This window comes from Thamnophis sirtalis, unplaced genomic scaffold (assembly GCF_051295495.1).
Source record: "Thamnophis sirtalis isolate CommonGarterSnake01/CBP01778 unplaced genomic scaffold, rThaSir2_p1.2 scaffold_11, whole genome shotgun sequence".
NCBI classification, from domain to species: domain Eukaryota; kingdom Metazoa; phylum Chordata; class Lepidosauria; order Squamata; family Natricidae; genus Thamnophis; species Thamnophis sirtalis.
Window position 1 is genome coordinate 38,217,107 of NW_028261391.1, and position 22,866 is coordinate 38,239,972.

At 37.1% G+C, this 22,866-nt stretch overlaps 1 protein-coding gene across 2 annotated transcripts in view; it reads right to left on the reverse strand.

Annotated features, from left to right (window-relative positions):
• Nucleotides 1–4,179: 4,179 nt before the first annotated feature.
• The window catches only part of LOC148043613 (kyphoscoliosis peptidase-like), a 41,414-nt gene continuing 22,727 nt past the window's right edge, over nt 4,180–22,866 (reverse strand). For both annotated transcript variants that reach the window (XM_087725566.1, XM_087725565.1), the window contains 6 exons: nt 22,093–22,175; nt 18,542–18,650; nt 15,715–15,832; nt 9,734–9,919; nt 9,435–9,625; nt 4,180–8,457 (listed from right to left, as the gene is read on the reverse strand). In XM_087725566.1, coding sequence (XP_087581692.1) covers nt 7,550–8,457; nt 9,435–9,625; nt 9,734–9,919; nt 15,715–15,832; nt 18,542–18,650; nt 22,093–22,175 — 1,595 coding nt within the window. In that variant the 3' untranslated portion in view covers nt 4,180–7,549. The remainder of the gene's footprint in view (nt 8,458–9,434; nt 9,626–9,733; nt 9,920–15,714; nt 15,833–18,541; nt 18,651–22,092; nt 22,176–22,866) is intronic.

Here is a 22,866-nt window from a genome sequence, read left to right on the forward strand (position 1 = left end):
TTTCACAAATGTTTGTAAAAATGGTCCGCCTGCCTAGGTACTTGATTTTATACACCTGTGGCCATGGAAGTGATTGGAACACCTGATTCTGATTATTTGGATGGGTGAGTGAGTACTTTTGGCAATATAGTGTAGTGTAGTGTAGTGTAGTGTAGTGTAGTGTAGTGTAGTGTAGTGTAGATAGATAGATAGATAGATAGATAGATAGATAGATAGATAGATAGATAGATAGATAGATAGATAGATAGATAGAAAGAAAGAAAACCAGATAGTATTATCCCATGGGGCTCTTTCTATGTGCATGTACATGTGTATGTATGCGTAGAGAGTGAGAGAGCACACAGATTCCGAAACTGAAACAAAATAGTATATTGGGATCATCTGTATTATGACCTGTGCAAATAATTTAAAGCTAAAACTTTGTTTATTTATTTAATCCCATCTTTATCCCAAATGATAAATTCTTGGTGCCTTTGCTTTTTGTGTATACTGTATGTGTGCCTTCAAATCAATCTTGACTCCTGGCAACTACTGCATGAAATCTTTTTGGCAAGTTTTTGGAAGTGGTTGGTTGGTTGGTTTGGTTTTGGTGTATTGGTTTTGTATGCTGCCCACTCCCGAAAGACTCCGGGCGGCTCACAATAAACAGGGGGGGAATAAATAAGACAATACAAACAATATTAAAAATCCACAACAGTCACAATTGAAACGGGGGTGGGTACTTCAACAACCCCCAGCCTGCCGGAACAGCCAGGACTTAGTAGCTTTACGGAAGGCCGGGAGAGTAGTAAGGGTCCAGATCTCCACGGGGAGCTCGTTCCAGAGGGCCGGAGCAGCAACAGAGAAGGCTCTCCCCCGGGGGGTCGCCAATGTGTATTGGCTGGCAGATGGAACCCGGAGAAGGCCAAGCCTGTGCGATCGAATTGGTCTTTGGGAGGTAATTGGCAGGAGACGGTCTCTCAGGTACCCAGGTCCGATGCCATGTAGTGGTTTGCCATAGCCTTCTTCCTAGAGCAAAGAGTAAGTGACTGGCCTCACACTTAAGGCAGACTTAGAACTCACAGCTTTCACGTTTCTAGGCCTGTACTTTAATCATTGCATTAAATGGTGTCTTGTGCCTTTGCTATTACATGTATTTTTCAGGAATTAAACAGCTAGTTTTTATGTTCTTGAAAAACACTTGTTTCCAAGTTGAAGAAAACCAGTTGTCATAATAGTGATGTCAAATCGCTGAAACAGTTCTTAATTTTGGCATAGCAGTCTATTTCAAATGATTAGTAGCTCAAAATTAAAAGATTATGCTAATAGATTAGAATTCTTATTGTTATTCCATAATTTATGGTAAATTGTTGATATGGTTGCTTAAGTATATGTAAAACAGGAGCTTGTAGCTTATGCATTATAGCATCAAACTGTCAGAATTGATGTGGGTGGTGACTATAACAACACTTAGTTGTGGAAAAAGGTGTTTCTTGAATAACTGATGTGAACCACTTTTATCTGTCACTACTGGGTTATGCCTTGAGAATGTTGAATGCTTCTTTGGAATAATCAAGTGGTGTTAAAAATTTATAATTAATAGAGTTGTAGCGGAGTTTCATCTTCAAACCTGGATTTTAATAACTACAGTTTCTATTTTGTTTGATCCTGGTATGCATATTACATTTTAGAAATATTTTGAAATGAAGTTATATATTAATAATATAGTTGGTAGTCAAAGCCTTGAGTTCATAGAATGTGTAATGAACATATGTGTTTAGTAATACACACGCTCATCAGAAAAAAAGATTTGGTATCAAATAGTTGGGCTTGTTATTAAAATCCACACCAGCGTTTTTGTGCTTTTTAAAATGTGAAACAAGTAGATGAATGAGTTACTTGCACTTTCAAAATAAATACAAATCCTTGTTCAATGCCATTCATAACTTTGAACAATGACTAAACAAGTAGTTGTTATCCAAGGACCACTTGTAGCAATTTCAGCAACATAGGAATGGAATCAGATAATATTTTCTGCCCCCACACTTGACTCCTCAGCAAAATCTAAAAACAAAGAAGAAGGACCTAAAGAAGTTATGAAGAATCTGGAATACCCAGCAATTTTCTTCACTTACAGGTGAAACTCGAAAAATTAGAATTAGTTCATTTATTTCAGTAATGCAACTTAAAAGGTGAAACTAATATATGAGATAGACTCATTACATGCAAAGCAAGATAGTTCAAGCTGTGATTTGTCATAATTGTGATGATTATGGCATACACCTCATGAAAACCCCAAATCCACAATCTCAGAAAATTAGAATATTGTGAAAAGGTGCAATATTCTAGGCTCAAAGTGTCCCACTCTAATCAGCTAATTAAGCCATAACACTTGCAAAGGGTTCCTGAGTCTTTAAATGGTCTCTCAGTCTGGTTCAGTAGGAATCACACTGGGAAAGACTGCTGACTGACAGTTGTGCAGAAAATCATCATTGACACCCTCCATAAGGAGGGAAAGCCTCAAAAGGTAGTTGCAAAAGACGTTGGATGTTCTCAAAGTGCTGTATCAAAGCACATTAATAGAAAGTTATGTGGAAGGGAAAAGTGTGGAAGAAAAAGGTGCACAAGCAGCAGGGATGACAGCCTGGAGAGAATTGTCAGGAAAAGGCCATTCAAAAGTGGTGGGGACTTTCACAAGGAGTGGACTGAGGCTGGAGTCAGTGCATCAAGAGGCACCACACACAGACGGATCCTGGACATGGGCTTCAAATATTGTATTCCTCTTGTCAAGCCACTCCTGAACAACAAATGCCAGAAGCATCTTACCTGGGCTAAAGAAAAACAGATCTGGTCTGTTGCTCAGTGGTCCAAAGTCCTCTTTTCTGATGAGAGCAACTTTTGCATCTCATTTGTAAACCAAGGACCCAGAGTATGGACGAAGAATGGAAAGGCACACACTGCAAGATGCTTGAAGTCCAGTGTGAAGTTTCCACAATCTGTGTTGATTTGGGAATCCATGTCATCTGCTGGTGTTGGTCCACTGTGCTTCATTAAGTCCAGGGTCAACGCAGCCGTCTACCAGGAGATTTTGGAGCACTTCATGCTTCCTTCTGCAGACGAGCTTTATGGGGATGCTGACTTCATTTTCCAGCAGGACTTGGCACTTGCCCACACTGCCAAAAGCACCAAAACCTGGTTCAATGACCGTGGGATTACTGTGCTTGATTGGCCAGCAAACTCACCTGACCTGAACCCCATAGAGAATCTATGGGGCATTGCCAAGAGAAAGATGAGAGACATGAGACCGAACAATGCAGAAGAGCTGAAGGCCGCTATTGAAGCATCCTGGTCTTCCATAACATCTCAGCAGTGCTACAGGCTGATAGCTTCCATGCCACGCCGCATTGAGGCAGTAATTGCTGCAAAAGGGGCCCAAACCAAGTACTGAGTACATAGGCATGCTTATACTTTTCAGAGGTCCGATATTGTTCTATGTACAATCCTTGTTTTTTTGATTGCATGGAATATTCTAATTTTCTGAGATTGTGGATTTGGGTTTTCATGAGCTGTAAGCCATAATAATCACAATTATGACAAATCACGGCTTGAACTATCTTGCTTTGCATGTAATGAGTCTATCTCATATATTAGTTTTATCTTTTAGTTGCATTACTGAAATAAATGAACTTTTGCACGATATTCTAATTTTTCAAGTTTCACCTGTATGAGTTCTCTTTTGTACTAGAAAAATCTATGTATTAAATTTAACAGAATAACAGAGTTGGAAGGGACCTTGGAGGTCTTCTAGTCCAACCCCCTGCTCAGGCAGGAAAGCCTATACCATTTCAAATACTTGTCCAGCCTCTTCTTAAAAACCTCCAGTTTTAGAGCACTCACAACTTCTGGAGGCAAATTGTTTCACTGATTAACTATCAGAAAATTTCTCCTTACTTCTAGGTTGATTCTCTCCTTGATAGGTTTCTATCCATTGCTTCTTGGCCTACTTTTATTGATGTAACAATTAGAACTTGTTTTCAATCCTACATTGGCAAACAATAGTATTTGCAGTTTCCTCTCAAGACATCATAAAAGAAATAAAGGAAAGCATACGTAATAGATATCCTTGCTGTTTTAAGATGTTTCATGCATCACATCTGATTTGAGTATATTGTCAGAATTAGAATAAGAGATAATCTTCAGTTCAGTTCAGTTCAGTTTATTAAATTTCTATGCCGCCCTTTTCCCCGAAGGGGACTCAGGGCGGCTCACAACTCGAACCGGGGAGGGGGATACAGACAAAAGATTTAAAAACAACAACATAACAATATATAATTTAAAACTCACAACAGTCATACCATTCGAGACGGGGGCAACGGCTCTTTAGCCCCAGGCCTGTTGGAACAACCAGGTTTTAAGGGCTTTGCGGAAGGCCTGGAGGGTGGTGAGGGTTCGAATCTCCACGGGGAGTTCGTTCCAGAGGGTCGGAGCAGCCACAGAGAAGGCTCTCCTCCGGGTAGTCGCCAGTCAACACTGGCCGGCAGATGGGATTTGGAGGAGGCCTAATCTGTGGGATCTAATTGGTCTAGTGGAGGTAATTGGCAGCAGGCGGTCTCTCAAGTACCCAAGTCCAATACCATGAATTGGTATTGGAGTTGGCCCACACAACTCAACCCTTTTCTTTTCAGTCCAGTGGAATATTGGCGAACAGTGAAATAAAGAAGGCTAGATATTGCTAAGAGAGCCATTTTGTTCAGTAGTTAAGAAAATGGGAGGCCGAGATCTAGTTGCACTTTAGGCACAAAGTTAGCTGGATGACCCTGGACAAGTCTCTTACACACATACTCAGCCCTAGGAACCAGGTAATGCCAAACCATTTCTAAAATCTTGCCAAGAAAACTGTAGGGACATGCTTAAGCAATTGCCAAGAATCAAGACTGTCTCAGAGGCATGCAAACACACACTGCCAGGATATGACTTGGGGCTATAGAAGAAACAAAAATCCAGAAAATATTCCTTGTGAACCTTAATGATAGAGGAATTGGGCAGTGGGTCATGTGACTCAGCAGCTCAAAAACAACCTATTCTGTGCTTCTTTCACAGGATAACAAAACAAAAGCATCTCCTGTGGCCACCATTATTAATGGGGTTGTAAAAAATTCTAGGAATTCTTTGTATGCTTTCCCTACTTCGTTTACACAAAATCATTGGCAAAGAGCCAAAATCTTCAAAATGAAACCACCTGGAAAGATTTACTGTAGGAATTTTTTCAAGTATTTTTTTGAAACTAAGACTCTGATAGATGAATGTTGCCTATCTTGAATACTGTCACCCTCATCTAATGCGTTTCAAATTGTATTTGTTATTTTCTACATAGGGTTTTATTACTCTTCAAAGTTAGGCTGCTGTGCTATTTTCCTGGACTACTTTCTATGATTATGCACCAAGCATTATAGTTTTCTTAAAAAACCCTTTCCTGACTGGTGTCTTCCAAATGCGTTTTAAGATAAGCCCCAGAATTTCTACATAGTACAAATTCTTTGCTTTTTAAATAGCTCAAATTGAAGGAAAAATGTCAGGTCAGGAAATCCTTGTTAAATTAGTAGTGAGAACTGGTTTGAAAACAAGTGATGCTATTTTTCCATGGCAATGATTGTTTGGCTTTTCCCTGAATCTGAAGAAAGTGAACTACAAATGGGTCTACTGGCTTTCATCACTTGAAATATGTCTGTTTAAATACTTTAATGTATGTTAATGATACCTAAGTAACAAAGCAGGAAAATTGTTTATTTGACAAGAGGTTTTTGTGTGAATCTACAGTTCTGCACAACTGTAATAAAACAGTAGTAAGACAAGCAGCATTTGTAAAATGAATTGCTAATATTTTCTGGGTGAGACAAGGAACTTACAAAGTTCTCTATGTATGAAACACATAATCAAAAATTTATTAATGATACAAAATTTCAACATCTCCAGGATCATTTTAAATAAGCTTCTGCACCATAGAGAAACTAATTTTTTTTAAAAAAAAGAAATCTGCAAAATGTGGTTGGTTTGAAAGTACAAGAGATTGAATAATAGATAACTTTTGTTGAAATATTCTTTTTTTTAATTCAGCAAAACCATAGATTAAAAAGGATTTCTATATAAAGAGAGCACCAGTTTCAATAATAACTTATTGTATTTCATTATGTAGTAATCTAGTTCAGAGTTCCCCAGCATTTCCGGCTTTACAGACTGGAGAGGATGAGAGGGGATGGTTCGTATGAGTGGCTGGCAAGCATACGTGTGCGTGCGCAGTTCAATTGGAGTGAGCAGCATGCATGTGCACCTGCCGCTGCTCATACATATGATAATGCACATGTACATTTCCATGGCCCAGTTGAAGTTCCCTCATGGCCCACAGGCTGGGGACTCCTGATCTAGTTTGTCTTATGTTATCCTGAGGTACTTCAGTGTGTACTGTATTTTTCGGAGTATAAGATGCACTGGAGTATAAGATGCACCAAGGTTTTGAAGAGGCAAATTTTTTTAAAAAAGTTTTTGCACTCTGCAAACCTCCAAAAAAACAGCCCGTTTTTCACAAAAGGGCCCATTTTTGTCAAAAAAATTGCATGCATAGCCTTTAGGAGGCTTATAGAGTACTCCTGGAGGCTGGGGGGTGGGGGTAGGGGGAACTTGAGCAAAAAAATGGCCCATTTTTCACTCATTGCTGCCTTCCCCAGCGAGCTCTCTGAAAGGTTCTGCACAGTCATTTTGATGAAGGGGGGGGCAAGGTTTAGGGAGGCAAAAAAATGCTGTATTCAGTGTATAAGACACACCCAGATTTTCAGCCTCCTTTTTGAGGGAAAAAGGTGCATCTTATAGTCCAAAAAATACAGTATTTCGTGAAGTCGCATTTCCCAAAGTAAATAAGTTTTTATATAAATTACATAGAAATAAGTGATTCTTATTAAAAACATTCACTATATACTCTAGCCCAGTGAATAAAAATGAGCATTTAATTGCATTTAAGGTCTAGTATAAAACTTTTCAATATTTCTATTTGTAAGACAATGAAGTGCACACAAGAAAGCTTACATTATACTCTTGTAAAAGCATGTTTCTTCATGTTTCTTCCAATTCTGTAGCCACTTTTGTATTGACAATAAAAAATGTGGGTCTTTTTCTCTTTTTGGCCCAACATAAATTCTACAATCTTCTATTATATGTGATAATGTTGAACATATCCTTTCCGAATCAGTGGTCTCATCTCAAAATTATGGCAAGATGGGTGAGAAGATATAATTGCTTTTTTATATGCTAGCTACCTAAATAATTTTGTAATGTTGAAATTATTTATGGAAAAGTTTTGCTTGGTTTTTAAGTTACATTTTGTATAAACCTCATGCATCATATATCATCAGTGAAAAGTCTCAAAGGATGGGGGTTGATCAAGTTAAATTAATTTGCTGCTGCTTCAGTAGCATGAGTTTGTCACCCAACAGCATGAAATAAATTTTTCAGAGTGAAATGGATTATAGTTAGATCATATATTGTGCATATGGGCAGATGGAAAAGTTCAAGTGGCCTATTACTGTGATTCTACTTCATATTTCAAAACAGGTATGTACGATTCGTAGTTTGCATTCTCCACCACATTCACATATATCTCTCTGCAGCCAGAAGTACTGCAGGATCCCTCCCAGTAGCCATCCTCACTAAAAGACAAGGGGCAACGTTTTTCACATTGAACAAATGCTTCGGCAATGCTGTGAAGTTTAAGTTTGAACTGAATGTTGCAATTGGCTGGTAGAAATGCAGCCAAAGGTTCCACTAATTCATAGCCTTCTGCCCACGTACTATATTTCAGGGGGAACATTGGCCATTTGACATCAGTGTTTGGACAACAGATGAGGTAATTAAAGATATAGTCATAATTACCAGGATCTGACTTTTTCTTAGCAAAAATTCGGAAAGCAAAATTCCCAGCATGTGGAAGATGGATCTTAAAGTTTATTTGGTTTCCTTGTTGTTGTTGTAAGATATGTCGTCGTCTTGCATCTTCACTGAAGCTTACTTTGTCTGACTCCAATAAGGCTAAAATGTCCAAGTCTTTATTCAGGATGAAGCTGAGGTTGCAGCAGCCATCATTAGTATGAATAACTGGACCTTTCTGGGAAGGTCTGATGATTCCTTGTTTCTCTGTGAACCAGTTGGGCCCAACTGGTTGATGGAGTTTCTTTGGGAAACAAACATTCCTGTCTATAGAACTGCACTCAATCATGTATTCTAGGATGGAACTGTAAAAAGCATCTTCAGGGCCTTTAGGCAGTTTGGCCAAGATTTGGAGTTTATGACTCCCTATCTCCTGTGGGTACAGTTCCAGTTTCATCCCATTGTTCTTCAAAGTCATCAGGCTGTATTCTTTTGCCCCTTTCAGTTTAGACATGAACAGCACTGGAGAACGGCTTTCCACTTCTATTGTGACTTTTCCATTTACTGTAACATGCAAATAAAGAAAGCTAGTTAGAATATGTCTTATTATTGAGAAACACAAATCAATCAAAAAGCTTGTAGAAAGTGACCTGAACTCAGCTTTGCTGTCAGTCACTTTGGCAATGAAAAGGAGTACATTGTAGTTGAATATTGTGGTTAGAAATTGTTTAAAACCTCTGTCATATCCAAATTCAGAATAAAACAGCAACAGGATTGCAGGTAGGGAGATTTCAGTTTGGGGACTTGTTTGTTTTTATTCTATTGCTAGCGTAATAGAATTGCTCATTATTCTGAGGTAACATAAAAGCATATGTGGTTTTTATTACTTATAGTTCTGTCTGCTCTTTCACTGTTGGATTTCAAAGAGTTAAAGAGTTCTAAAGCTAGAATTCTAAAATGAAAATGTTTGTTTAGTTCAGGCATGTCAAACATGCAGCCTGTGGGCTGGATCTGGCCTGTGCAAGCCATGGCCACCCTGGCCCCGCAAGGGCAACCCCCCCCCCAAATACGTCACAAAATGGTCTGTAATATGATCAGGTTTGACACCCCTGGACTAGTTAAACTGCTAATTGACACCGAAGGGACAGCTGAAAACATCAGAAAACCTATGAACTAATGTTTATTTATGTTTATTTATATATCAGGCTTATTAACCTGCACCTATAAGTCATTTGTATTCTTAACCTTTCTTTTTTTGTGTTTTTTTTTGAAATTGAAATATACAAAAAATTCTAGGGACCCCTTCAGACTAATTATGTAGTGGCATTTTGAATTTGGCATAAATTATACTTGGCATAAGTGCAAAAATGAATACAACTGTAAAAATTTGAGATCCACAGGTTAGTTCTACCAAGCTAATATTTTAAAATTAATTAAAATCGCCCTAAGTTTTAAATGTTGCTGTAATTTTTCCTTCCAAAAGATAGAAATGTATCTACCGTAATAATACTGGCATGTGACAAGAAACTGTATGATTGTACCTGTCTGAATAATAGGTGTTTCTGGATGGGCCACCAGCATTCCCATCTTGTAAAACTCTTTGCCGTACAGCAGGTTAGTTTCAAACTGTTTTAATGCCATGGTTGGTTTGAGTAGCTGCCAGTTGTTGTTTTCTGGGAAATGATTATTAATAAAGAGTGCAGGGTGGGTGAGGAAATAAAATTCATTGTAACTAGAATAAAAAGAGAGGGGTCATAACGTTATTGGTAATGTATGCAATTACTCTATGCCCTCACCCCGTCCTCACCCCCAGCACCATATCAGAACTAGAGACACGCACCTGAAGCTAAACCTGCAACATTTATCAACTGCGCCGCTCCCCCAAGTGCTGTCCACCAAATGCCACTGTCCATCAAGGTAAACTGCATTCCAGGCATGGTCGGACTCTCCTTTAAAAGTCTGTCCTATTTTGTAGCCGTACCCTTTAGAATAACCTGATAAGTTCATGCAGTGCACCCCTGCAATTCTGAGGGAAGATAAGAATGAGTCCTCGGGAACTAAAGATGTGCATCTTGAAAAAATAACATTCTTTTACAATCATTGTTAATTTGCATGCAGTATTCCAAGAAGATGGCTCCTTTCTTGCATTATTGTTGGTACAATAATGCATTATGTTATTGTGGTAGATAGATTGTTGCTACAGGGAGATACGTTTACTGTTTCAAGAAGTTTGGCACTATTTTGTGATGCATCATTCAATTGCTCCTAAACGTTTGCATATGAAAATTAATGGTTGACATCAAGTGTTTGTTTCTTTTTGTTTTTGTTTTTAAGGGGGAAGAAAGTATTCCATGAATCTGTTAAAGCTCTAGTGGAAAATGATCTAGTTACTTTACATATTGAACACCTAATATCTTATAAACCTTTTCCATTGTAACAATTTTCTACATAGTAAAAGAATTCAAGTGCAGCATGCAAAGATGCACTTCACATTTTTAAATAAATACAATATATTCATTTTGATATGCCATATCCCGGTTAGTTATTTATAACTAACTAACTAATTATAATGTGCTTTCCCTGGAGCTATCTTTGCAAGTATTATGGATGCTACAGCTGAAGCAGAATATGGCTGCTATGTTTCTGATGTATCTGATCTAGCCATTCAAAGCTGGTCCCTGTTAGAGTCTGCAGAGAAAGAATGATTTGAAGAAAGCCAAAGATGTATAGACTCACAAAAAAACCAAAAACAAAAACCAAATCTAAATCAAAGGGCGAACAAAAATCTCCAACAATCCTATACTGTATTGGGTTGTTCTGTGTCCAGGAAATATTGACTGATTAATGGAGGAGCAAGATGGAAAGTCAAAGAATGACACAGTCTGGAAGGACCCAATGTGTAGAATTGACCTAACCTAATTTTTTGTCTTTTTTCTGTTAAATATTCATCAGTAAGAAACCAGTGTCTAGCAAAGGGATGGGAATAATTCCCTCAGCTCTTAACAAAGCCAGTAGCTTGAGCAGTGTGATGGTAGATGAAATTAAATTTGCAGCAACATAGATTGAAAAAAAAAAACAATTGGAAATGATTGCGGACAGATACAATCACTGCAGACAGTTCAGTAAAAGGATCTGCTCAATGCACGGAGATGATTAAAAGCAAATAAGAAGTTAGCCTGTGTTTCAAAGGGGAATCGAAAATAACCTGGAAAATGCTACAAATTACAATGATATTACATGAATGGCATGACCTTCCCTTCAATGCTGTAGACAGTTTTGGTTACATCAGCTGAATAAAAGAAATTGAGAACAACCAAAAAAGGAGAAAACAAAACTACAAAGGCCCGTGGAAAGTGCAAGAGGGATAAAGAGATTTCAGTAAGGCAAGGGGATAAATGAGACAATTGGCAGTGATAAACCATGTAGTTGGAGACAAGATATGTGTGTATAATCAATGAAAGAAGCAAATGGTCACTTGGTTGGTTGGGTGGATGGCTGGTTCTTTCCTAAAATATCTTCTTTTGGGTCACTCCTAGAGTCATAACTGATTTAGGATTAAACTGCTGAGATACAAACATTTTCGCCCATTTCCACTTTCCTTTGCCAAGCTGGTAGTTTGTTTGGCAGTTAGAATTGCCCTTAGTCAATTAACTTTGCTGTAGCAAATTGTAGAATTGCAAATCTAGACAGCTGTCTGAGTCAGCAAAGTTCTGGTATTTGGGGCATCTTCTGTTTGAAATGGCAAACAGGCAATTGAACATTTTTTGCAAAACAAAACAAAACCAGTATTATAATGAGCTAGAGAAGGAAATTTATCATATTTACATCAACAATAGAAGTTGATGGTATCTTGTAAAACCTATATTTTTCCATAGCTATTTTTTGCATTACCAATTACTGGAACAAGGCAGTAAATTGCTTTCTAGGGCTTGGGCTCAGGTTCTTCAGAAAAATTATTATAGTCCCTGACTGTTCTTTGCCTCCCAACTGTTGTCTTGCAGGCCTGCCAAATCAAGCAGCTGTTTCAGCAAAGACCCTACCATCACAATGTCAATGTTCTTGGACCTCATTCAGCACTTAAGCTAAAATCTATGAGAATTTTAAACATCAGGAAATGTAATAGATAAACCAAAATCTTAGGGAGAAAAGATTATTTTCCTGTCTGGACATTAAACACCCTTCACCTAAATTCTACTAAATCGGACAAGTTAATGCTTTCCATTGACTGTTATATAATGGATGGCCAAAAGAAGAGAGATTTGTTTGTGTTAACCGAATTTGTTCCATAATCAATTATAGTTATAATTATAGACCATGGTTACAATTAAGCATGATACTGTTGTCAGTACTCTATGGTCATTATGGGTGACGTTCTACAATGAACCCAATTAGAATCCTGCTGACCTAACAAATGTCATAGTATCCAAGATCAAGTAGAGAGCAAGCAATGCTCTACTCCACTTTTCATTATTTGAGATGGGTGGAACTACAAGTACTTCGACATGCAGAAAGAATAAAGTTTCAAGTGCCATTTATAAGTTTGGTATGAAAAAAAAAGTTGAACAGCTCTATTTCACCTTTTTAAAAATAAAAGAATGAGGGCAGAACCCTATTCTGCCTCAATTTAAGAGAAAAGTTGTATTTAAGACACAATTTTATTTCTTGTGAAAAGGTTATTAATGCATTGAGTAAGAAGTAGACATGCAAGTGCAACTTGTTGAAAAATATATAATTGTCTTCTATGGTTTTTCTGCATTTTGTGCCCCAGTATGTCCCTGCTTTGGAGATTTTTAATTTATTTATTTATGTATTAAATTTATTGGCTGCCCTCTTACCAACAAAGTAGCTAGGTGGCTTACAATCATAAAATGTGTGTGTGTGTGTGTGAGCGAGAGAGAGAGAGACAGACAGACAGACACACACACACACACGGACAGCTTTTGCTTGATCTGACTGCACATGAATGTTTGGTAAAATATGAATATAGATCTATTTAGTTAACACACTGCTACAGTTAAACAGTTAGCCTGTAAATGTTAGAGTTATTAATATAGACTGTAAGAATTTTAATACATCAAAATCTTCAATCACATTTTGTTTTAAATGTTATTTAACTTCCAGGTAATTCAATTTTATCAAGAGTTCCCACCTCTCAGCTCCCACCTCTCCATGTCGTAATGTCCAAATTCAATGGCTGGGGAGCAGAAACCTGGGGACGAAAAAGGGGTGGCGAAGGGTACGAGGAGAACAGTCCTAGAACCCTGTGCTGGCGCAGAGAAATGAAGTGTGATTGGGGTGAGAAAACATTTTTTATTGGAAGCTGACCCCAGAAATCCCAGGGGGAAGCTTATTTAAAGCTATTTGTTGAAGCTGCGAATGGGCACACAGGAAAAATACCAGAGAATTGAAGAAGGAAAAATGCTTTTTAAATAATAAATAGAAACTTGGCTCCTCAAAATTAACAGACGTGGTATTGAGAGCATTTTAAAATGCTGGAATCAAAGTCCCAAATTTCTCTTTACAAATATTGCTAAATTATTGGATTTATAATTTTAAAATAATTGAAATTGGAACCTCAACAATATCACAGAGGCTGAAGCAGACAGAAGCGAGAGCGCATATGTATATGTATATGTATATGTATGTATGTATGTATGTGTGTGTGTGTGTGTGTGTGTATATATGTATGTATGTATGTATATGTATATATATGTATTTATGTATATATATGTATGTATGTATGTATGTATGTATGTATGTATATATATATATATATATATATATATATATATATATATATATATATATATATATATATATATATATATATCTACATACACACACACACATATATATACACATATATGTGTGTGTGTGTGTGTTTTTTTATTTGCGCTGATAAATAAATAAGGGGAGACTAGTATAGATCTATTTCAAGTTGTTTAGCTCTCATCAGCTAGCCATACCCTTACTGGGATTCGAACCTGGGCTATATTACATGTTACGCAGACGTCTTAGCCATTAGGCCACAGGCTCTGATCTGTTATCAGCTGAGCCAGGGAGAAAGGTATATATTTAAAGTCACAACCCTTGGTATGCCCCAATTATGTATTATATAGCCAACCTAAGACTAGGATTACATCCCTAACATAGACCAAAAATTGGGAAATTTTATACAAAGAACAACTGACAATGATCAGGACAAGGAAGAAAGAATGGAGCCATCAGAAGAAACGGAGAGGAAAGCAGAGAGAAATCAGCAAAAAGGAAATAATGAAGAGATGTTGCTAAAACAAATAGTGATGAAAGAACTAAAAAAGGAGGGAAAAAATATGAACAGTGGAAGGTTAAAACTTAACAATGGTGATTAGGAAATATATATATAAGCATATATTAATCTAAATATATGTATTCATAGTAGAATCATATGGATTGAAGAACTGGAAAGAATATGAATAGAAATACCCTAAATGTATAAATGATTGTGATTGATACCAAAACTGTATAAGGAGATATTGAATAATGGAAGAATGAAGGATGGAACTTTGATTTAACTAAGGAAATATGAACAACAAAATAGGTGGAAAACATGTATTTGGATATTATAGTGATATCAAAGGGGGGAAAAGTTAGGAATAGAAAATAGTAGGGAATAATAATAATATATTAATATGTTAAGATATACAAAAGGACAGAAAGATGGTTTAGAAATGAAAGGTGATAATAAAAGACATATATAAATAATATGAAATAATGGAAATGAAATGTAATATTTAGGAATAATAAGACTATGTTTACATGCATTGAAATGAATGTTACCCAGTTACCACACTATTCATGCACTGATATGCATAAAGAATATAAAAAATAAAAAATTAATTGGAAAAAAATTAAACTAAGAATCTGATGACAGTACAGAAATAGAGAGTTTCAAGTTACTTCCAGTTATCTCTAACGTCAAAATAGGTGAGCTCCCATCAGTTAGATTTTATAAAATAAAATTATTAGAAAACTTCTACATAGGGATAGATTGGTCTCTTCCTTAATACACTAACATGCCCTTACACATAAAATGGATGCGGATTCACAATTCTTTTCTTGCAGGCAACCCTATTCCATTGCCTTCAGACTTTTTTCCCCCGTCCTTCAAATATCAAGAAAAACACAGTACCTCTTTTAACTTAATTATCCCCATATTCACATCTGCCATTATGTTAACATAATGTGAGTTTCAGCAGATGGTGCAAAATAAATTATAATGGGGAAGAATGATAAGCAAAATTACCTTTTTAAGGACTTCTTGCCATTCAACAACACAGGTTCAAAATGATATTTCAGATTTGAATTTAATAACATTTATATGCCGCCCAATCCCGTAGGACTCCGGGCGGCTTACAATACAGAATAAAATCAAAAATAAAAATATAAGAGAAGGAAAGATAGATTTAAAACAACACCCCATGCACTCAGTTCTAGATGGGGCTGGACCGTATTTTGGGGTCAACAGCCCCAGGCCTGCCAGAACAGCCAGGTTTTAGTGGCTTTTCAGAAGGCCGAGAGAGTGGGAAGGGTCCGGATCTCTGCGGGGAGATCATTCCACAGGGCCAAAGCAGCTACAGAGAAAGCCCTCCCCCGAGTGGTCGTCAGTCGGTATTGCCCGGTCGATGGCACCCGGAGGAGGCCCAGTCTGTGAGATCTTATGGGTCGTTGGGAGGTATGTGGCAGGAGGCGGTCCCGCAGATTCCTACTATGTGCAAATGGAGATGGAATACATAGATGATTAAGCAACTGAATATGGCCAAACATTTCGGAACCATGTACCTGCACATTTCTTCAAAGAGGTTAGCATATGCTGCACAAACGCCCTTTCCATTCTGGAGGACATCTTGGGGATTGCAAGACCGATTCTCTTTGTCGAACAAACCTGCAACATCATATTCTGGAGGAAAAATGGAATAAGTAATACATAAAACAAGCAATGTGAAGTTACAAAAGTTTCTGTATTCTAGAACTACCAACCAGTACTTGTTCCAACGTAGATCATGTAGATCTATCTTAAACAGTGAGTGGATAAAAAGCTAAAATGTACAAGCTTAATTACCAGTTTTTCTTTTTTCTTTTTTGAAAGTTTTTTTTATTTTAATTGAACAAAAACACAAACAAAGAATTATCCTTCATTACATCTTGTAGAAAGCGTGTCGATTGGTTACAGATAACTTTCATGCATTTCTTCCACAGTCATTACTTATAGTTCATATTAGATTATACACTTTAAGTCAAAAATCTTTGTATATCTTACTATCAGTGTACCACAATTCTCATTTGACTACAATTATTTGAACATGCTTTTTACCTCAAATCATTCATACTTAAAGACACAACTACATAATGGCATTCATTAGCTATTTCAAAAAATCCTCCAATAACATTATACCTTTATAGCATCGTTTAAGTAAAAGTCAACAAATAAAGTTTCTAAGCCTTTCCCCCTCACTTTTTTTCCCAACTCACTGACTAAAATTATATCTAAGTTATTTCAGCCAATACCATAGCATGTATATATTGTTAAATAATGACCATTAACATTTCCTTGTTGTTACTATAATTGGCTAAACATCATTTACTATTTATGCCCCATCTCCTCTCATCAACCCCGCCCCCCAAAAATTACACCTTTATAACAAGATCTAAATGAAAATTTGTTAATAAAATTTATAGGTATTTTTCCCAAGTTAAAATTTATATCCAAATTTCTTTTACTAAATTGTCAATACATGTATATATTATTAGGCTGTATCCATTATCATTTCATTATTATTATTTATAGTTAATTAATTGTTAGTGAGTAAAGATTTAATAACAATCTAAAACAATCTAGGAGTTACAAAGTTCCTAGATTACCAGTTTTTCAACCTTTCTATAATAATAAATGATACCTTTAATTCTGATCAAATAAGTTTTATTTAAGTTTCCAGCTCAACTTAGTTTACACATATGCTTTTTGTATGAATTTCTCCTAAGATTTTGTACACATTTTTTTCATAACTCATTGTTCCAAATATTTTCCTGGAAAAATAGTTGTTCGTCAGTTTTGCAAAACAGATATAACAGCCGAAAGAAAGAAGCTGGGATATCCAAGAAGAGCAATACTTTATATATGTTTCCTGATGATAGGCAATTCTTGGAAAAGCGTCTGGAATAAGATATTTCCTGTGAATGATAATAATTTTCCCCAGAAGGGAGATAATCTAAATCAGTAGTTTGCAACATGAGCCATAGGACTTCTCCCTTCCAGGATCATGCTGCCACAGTAAGTTTCTGAGAGGGCCACTCAACTACTAGCCATGCGATCAAATTATCATATTTCTCTCATCTCATTCTGTATGCTAATTTCAGCAGCATAAATAATTGAAAATTACAATACAGTTTACAATAAATATCAACAGTAACTATGAGGAGCCTTTGGGAAAGCAAGCTGCTTAGAAAAATTGCAGACACGTTTTCCCCAGCCAGCAGTATGGCAAGCCACAATTCGGGCCAGAATTTCTGTTATTAAACAAGGTGATGGTTACGTGAATTGTGCCTGAATTTATGATCTTTTTGTCACAGTTGTTAAATGGATCACTACAGTTGTTAAGTGAATGACCATTAAGCAAATCGGGCTTCCCCCATTGACTTTGCTTGTTGGAGCTGGCTGGGGAAGTCACAAATGGTACTCATGTGAGCCTAGGATGCGGCAGCCATTGGAAATGCGTGCCAGTTGTTAAGTGCCTGAATTTTGATCATATGTCCATGAGGATACTGCAGTTATAAGTGTGACCACCAGTCATAAGTCACTTTTTTCAGTGCTGTTGTAATTCCAAATAGTCTCTAAACAAATGGTTGTAAGTCAAAAACTACAGTATAGGACAGTGATGGCGAACCGTTTTGGCACCAAGTGCCGAAAAGGAGCGTGCACACTAGTCTGGGCTGCAACCTGGAAGAGGAGCTGCCCAGGGTGCATGTGCATGCCCAAAAATGAACTTCCAGTTTCTGGTGTGCACATGCACACCAGCCAGCTAGACCTCCAGGTTTCTGGCATGCATGTGCATGCAATAATCGGCCTGGCTCTTCTAGTTTTCGGCACTGCCACATGCATGAAGTCCAGCTGATTGTCACGCATGCATGCAAAACCCGGAAAATGAACGGGTGACGCCGCATGTCCCAGGCAACATGGCTCCGTGTGCCACTTCAGGCATGCATGCCAAAGGTTTGCCATCACGGGTATAGGATAGGATAGAGGCAATAGGAAGCACTCATATTTGTGCATTTCAATTATATATCTTGGGTTCTTTTTCAAAACTTATAGATATATGTAAATAACCACCAGTCCTGGTTCCAGTGCTCTTTAGACCTTTGAAGTATAGATCAATCAAATTCGGTATAGTTTAAAAAGTAACTCAAGACAATCAGAGATACACAGGTCAGAGATACACAGGTCTCAAAAGTGGGGCATGAGCAAAAAAGTGTTGAGAACCTTGTTCTAGACTATAGTAGGTCCCCTTCAGTCATATATTCTCATTCTAGACTGTCAGAACAGAACAGCAGGCATAAATGCAAGGCAAACAATGAGCCTTACCCACACATTTCATAGAAAGAGACTGCTTACCTATGTGGTGGGATATCCATATCCAAATGGCCCTAACTTTCTCCAGGTCAGTATGTGCTACACAGAGCAAGACTTGTGTTAAGTCTTCCACACTGCTTTTGACATCCACCTGTAATTTGAAGATATTGGATAGCAAGGTATTGTCTTAATTTGAAACCAACAGTCAGTCAGCTTTCTTTCCCTAATGCTCAGTTCAGAAAGTCCATGCATCTCTATTTGTCAGATCCATTCCCTGACAATAAGATGCAATTGAGTTCAATCCTTTATTTTCTAGACCTTTTTGGGGAAACAGTTGGCAAAATACCTCCCCTGTGCTGCTGCAGATGCACATTTGATCATACAATTGATTTCCTTCTGTCAAAAAAACCCACAGAAGTTCACAGTTTAGAATAATTTTAGGGGTGATTGGAGTGGAAGGGCAAGCTTATATATTTGTACAGGAGTAATCAATTGTAATCAAACATTGATAGAGCAGGGTTTCCCTTAGTGTTGCTATACTCTACTTAAGTTTCAAAGGCACTGTTACGAAGGATTACTTTACTGTTACATGTGTACAGTTTATTCAGGCATGAGTAGCTATAACTGATTACAATTCAATTATTTTCTTTCACAATGTATCCTTACTGAAAGCCAGAATTGCTCAGTTGTCAGGCCAAAGCAGAGATTTTATTTATCTGTAATTTTCTCTATTGGCTGATTAAGACTATATTCTAAAAATTTGGAAGCTGCATAATCAGAAGTGGATAGAGCCAATGGAGCCAATCTGGGTCAGGTAAGCAGAATAGGAACCTACAATTATTTATTACAAGATGTCTGCGTAACTGCGAAGAGAAAGGAACATGTTTTTTTGCCATACATTAAAAACATTTTGGAAGCTGTAGAACACAACTTCTGAGATCTGCAAGTGGGCATTGCACACCGTCCAGAGGCTATCATATGAGGACAAACTATGCATTGTGAAGATCATTTGGAGGTGAGAAATGCTTCCAATATAAGCTAATGAATCCTGTGCATGGATTGCCCTGTGACTATGTAGGACAGACAGGGAGGAAGTAACCACCAGATTTCAAGAACACAAGTGAGCAGTCAGATAAGGAGACTCAATCTCACTGGTAGCCTCACACTGCAATGACTCATATTAAATTTTGCACCTACTAAGATTGTTGGATGAGCAAGCACAAAAACAACCAGGGAAGTGATTGAAGCCTGGAAAACAGGCCCCTCGTCAGTCAACAGGAGTGCTAATTTACCATCATTTTATCAAGTACTTATCAAGGTGAGGTCTGGGCAGCACAAGCAAGTGACAGCCAATGACTTAATAACCAGACATCAACACCCCAATCAACATCTAAAAAGCCACCATATAAATACCACACTCAGAACAGCACACACACTGCTAGAGAGGTGTTTCCTGAAGATGGGCTCCAAAATGAGTCTGAAAGCTCAGAATCTGGTCCTGATGACTGACCCAAATTGGATCCTGCAAGATTATCCTGGTGTATTTTCATCTTCATTGGTGATAAATATCTCATTGTTAGGAGTCGTGCTCTCCGAGCTTGGTTGTTTTCTGGGAGATATTTCATTGTGTGCAAGAATGTCTGCAAGAAAACAACCAAGCTCAGAGAGCATCAAGAACTCCTGATTTCAAGCTACAAATATTATCTTTTATGGGCATCTATCTTGGGTTGTGAATGTATTTGTAATAAATATTTATCAACTTGTATTGAGTTATCAATGTGATTTTTTTTTGCAAAAGTGGTAATAAATCCTGAGGGTCCCCTCAAAGTGAGACCTCTAAGGAATTTAGAAGAAAACAAAATGTGTTCTATAAATTTGAGATGTTTCTTCAAAAGCTTTTATAGTCTTGTGACTTTAATGATAAAAATGGATGCAAATTCTTAAGGAGGAAGATCAGAAAAATGTCTTGGGAAAATACCTTAACAAAATGACAGAATATATGACACAACGGCAAATGTTTAAGTTTTCAGCTAAGAGGTTGGAGACAAGGGAAATTTCCTACTGTGTACTGCTAACAGATAAGCCTGATATACGGTGTTCTTCAGCCTTCTAGTTTCAAGATAGTAGAAATTGGAGACTTGCTGATGGTCAACAGAGTCTACGCAAGGATAGATGGGAAAATAATTTTAGCTTGTTTTAATACTTTCTTGCATTTCTAAAATTTAGCAATATGATTGGGAAATGGTTGATGTTTTACCTAATTAGATCTGTACTCATATATTTCAAAAATCCCTTTCTTAACCTGATCTATTTAAAATATGCTTGACTTCAGTTCTTATGCATGTTTTTTGCTCACTTTTATAGGAAAAGATCACCCATTTAGATAACATCAGACGGCAACGTTTGCCAGGATCCATCAATGAAACATTTATTCTGTCTGACTCACACTTCTAAAGCAACTAGACCACTCAAGGTAGTATGCATATCACATGTTTTTTGAGCAGTTTTTCTCAATGAAAATACAACTTCCATTAGGCTACCATTTTGAACTAGAATAAGTTTGCATTTTTCTTCAAGAAGAGAAAATGGCTTCCTTAACATAATTGTGAAAGAATGAGGTCAGTATACAATAGAAGATACAACACGGATGCACAAATACAGATACAATAAAACTCTCAGATGGATCACTTGTATACTATATTTCCGTGATAGCAAACTTATGGCACACATGCCAGAGGAGACACACAGTCCTCTCTGTGGACACGTGCTCTGTTGACCCAGGTCAGGTCTACCATGTTTCTCCATGGTGTTTCACCCCATCGTTTGCAGGGAAACAGAACTTTCTCTGCAAACGACGAAACAGAAGCTCACGGGAGAAAAAGACTTGCAGAGCTGCGGGTGTTAAGATGCCATGCCTCCCGCCAGCCAGCTGGTTTGGATTTCCAGGGGACACACGCCTTCAGGTTTGAGCACTCAGTGCCTAAAAGGTTCATCATCACTAAAATATATTCTGTTCAAGTAGAACTTGTCTGAAGCAATAGATTGCAGCCATCAAAATTTAGCAAACTTTATAATTTGTCATAAGTCTGATAGTCGCAGCACCTATTTTCTACAAATCAGATATAATTCCCAGGATCCAAATATTATGAATTTCTGATGCAGTTCAATTTACTTCCATCTTTCTCCAAAACAGTACTTGTGTCTGTGTGTGAGAGAGTATGTATTAAATCAACACTATTGTGTAGTTTTTAATTCACTACGTATCTGGATTATCAGCTTAGCTATTAGCAGCTCTATAAATCTTGACGAACTGTCAAACATGCTAGTAATTTGGACATACAACATAATTATTGAAATAATAATATATTGTATATAAAGCAATTTGTCAGCATAACTACATCAGCATAATTTAAAATAGCTAGAAAAACTAAATAACTAGGCTCCACATGAATTCCATAATGTTGCTGGAAATAATTAACACTAGAATCTATGTAATGCAGTAAACACTAATATATCCAAGGCCATGGGTTATATCTAAAAAGGGTAGCAACCCTATTTGAGGCATGCTGTTATTACTTTCAGAATTTATTTACCTTTTTTGCATATGCATCCACTTTTTCAAATTGCTTCAGGTCCAAAGGCATAGATTTTAAGCATGATCTGTCCCATGGATAAGCTGGAAGTAAACATGCAATCAGGAATAATTAGGATGACCGGATGCAGAAGCTCTATCTTCTTCTGCAATTGATCTCCCTAGATTAATTATTCTAGAAAGAACAAGCCAACAACCTAGTAAATCTAATTTACAACAATAATAAAGGCTTCTATACTTCAGGTTGGGTTTTTTCTTTAGCTCACGGTACATATTATGTTAGCACAATAAAATGTTATGTAAAATCCTAAATAGCATAACTAAGAAGTCTTAAAGATGCAGCAGTAATAGCAGAGAATTAGGCACAAATATGGTATGTTTGGGTCAATCTGGCAATAAGGGCAGTAAAGCAAATGTATACTGCTTTCTACTTAATATGTATACGGTTTCTTGTTCAGCAGCCTTGCTTAGGGCAAAATAGATGAGGTAACTTGCTCCTAAACTGACATACTTGTGAGATTTTGTCTGCAAATAGCATCATTCATATTTATTCAGGTTAGATGTCAGCTAAACAGAATTGAGTCAGGTGATGGGAGTTATGTCTTACAATGTTAGCAGAAAGTCAATATTATATCAAGTAAGTGCTACTCTAGATACAAAAGTACAAAAACACCTACTGCTCAAATTAGATGATTTCTACAACTTTATAAAGAAGACGCACCTGCTTTATTATTTACCTAACTACTCTACTTTGTGAGGGGTTCTTGGTGCTCTC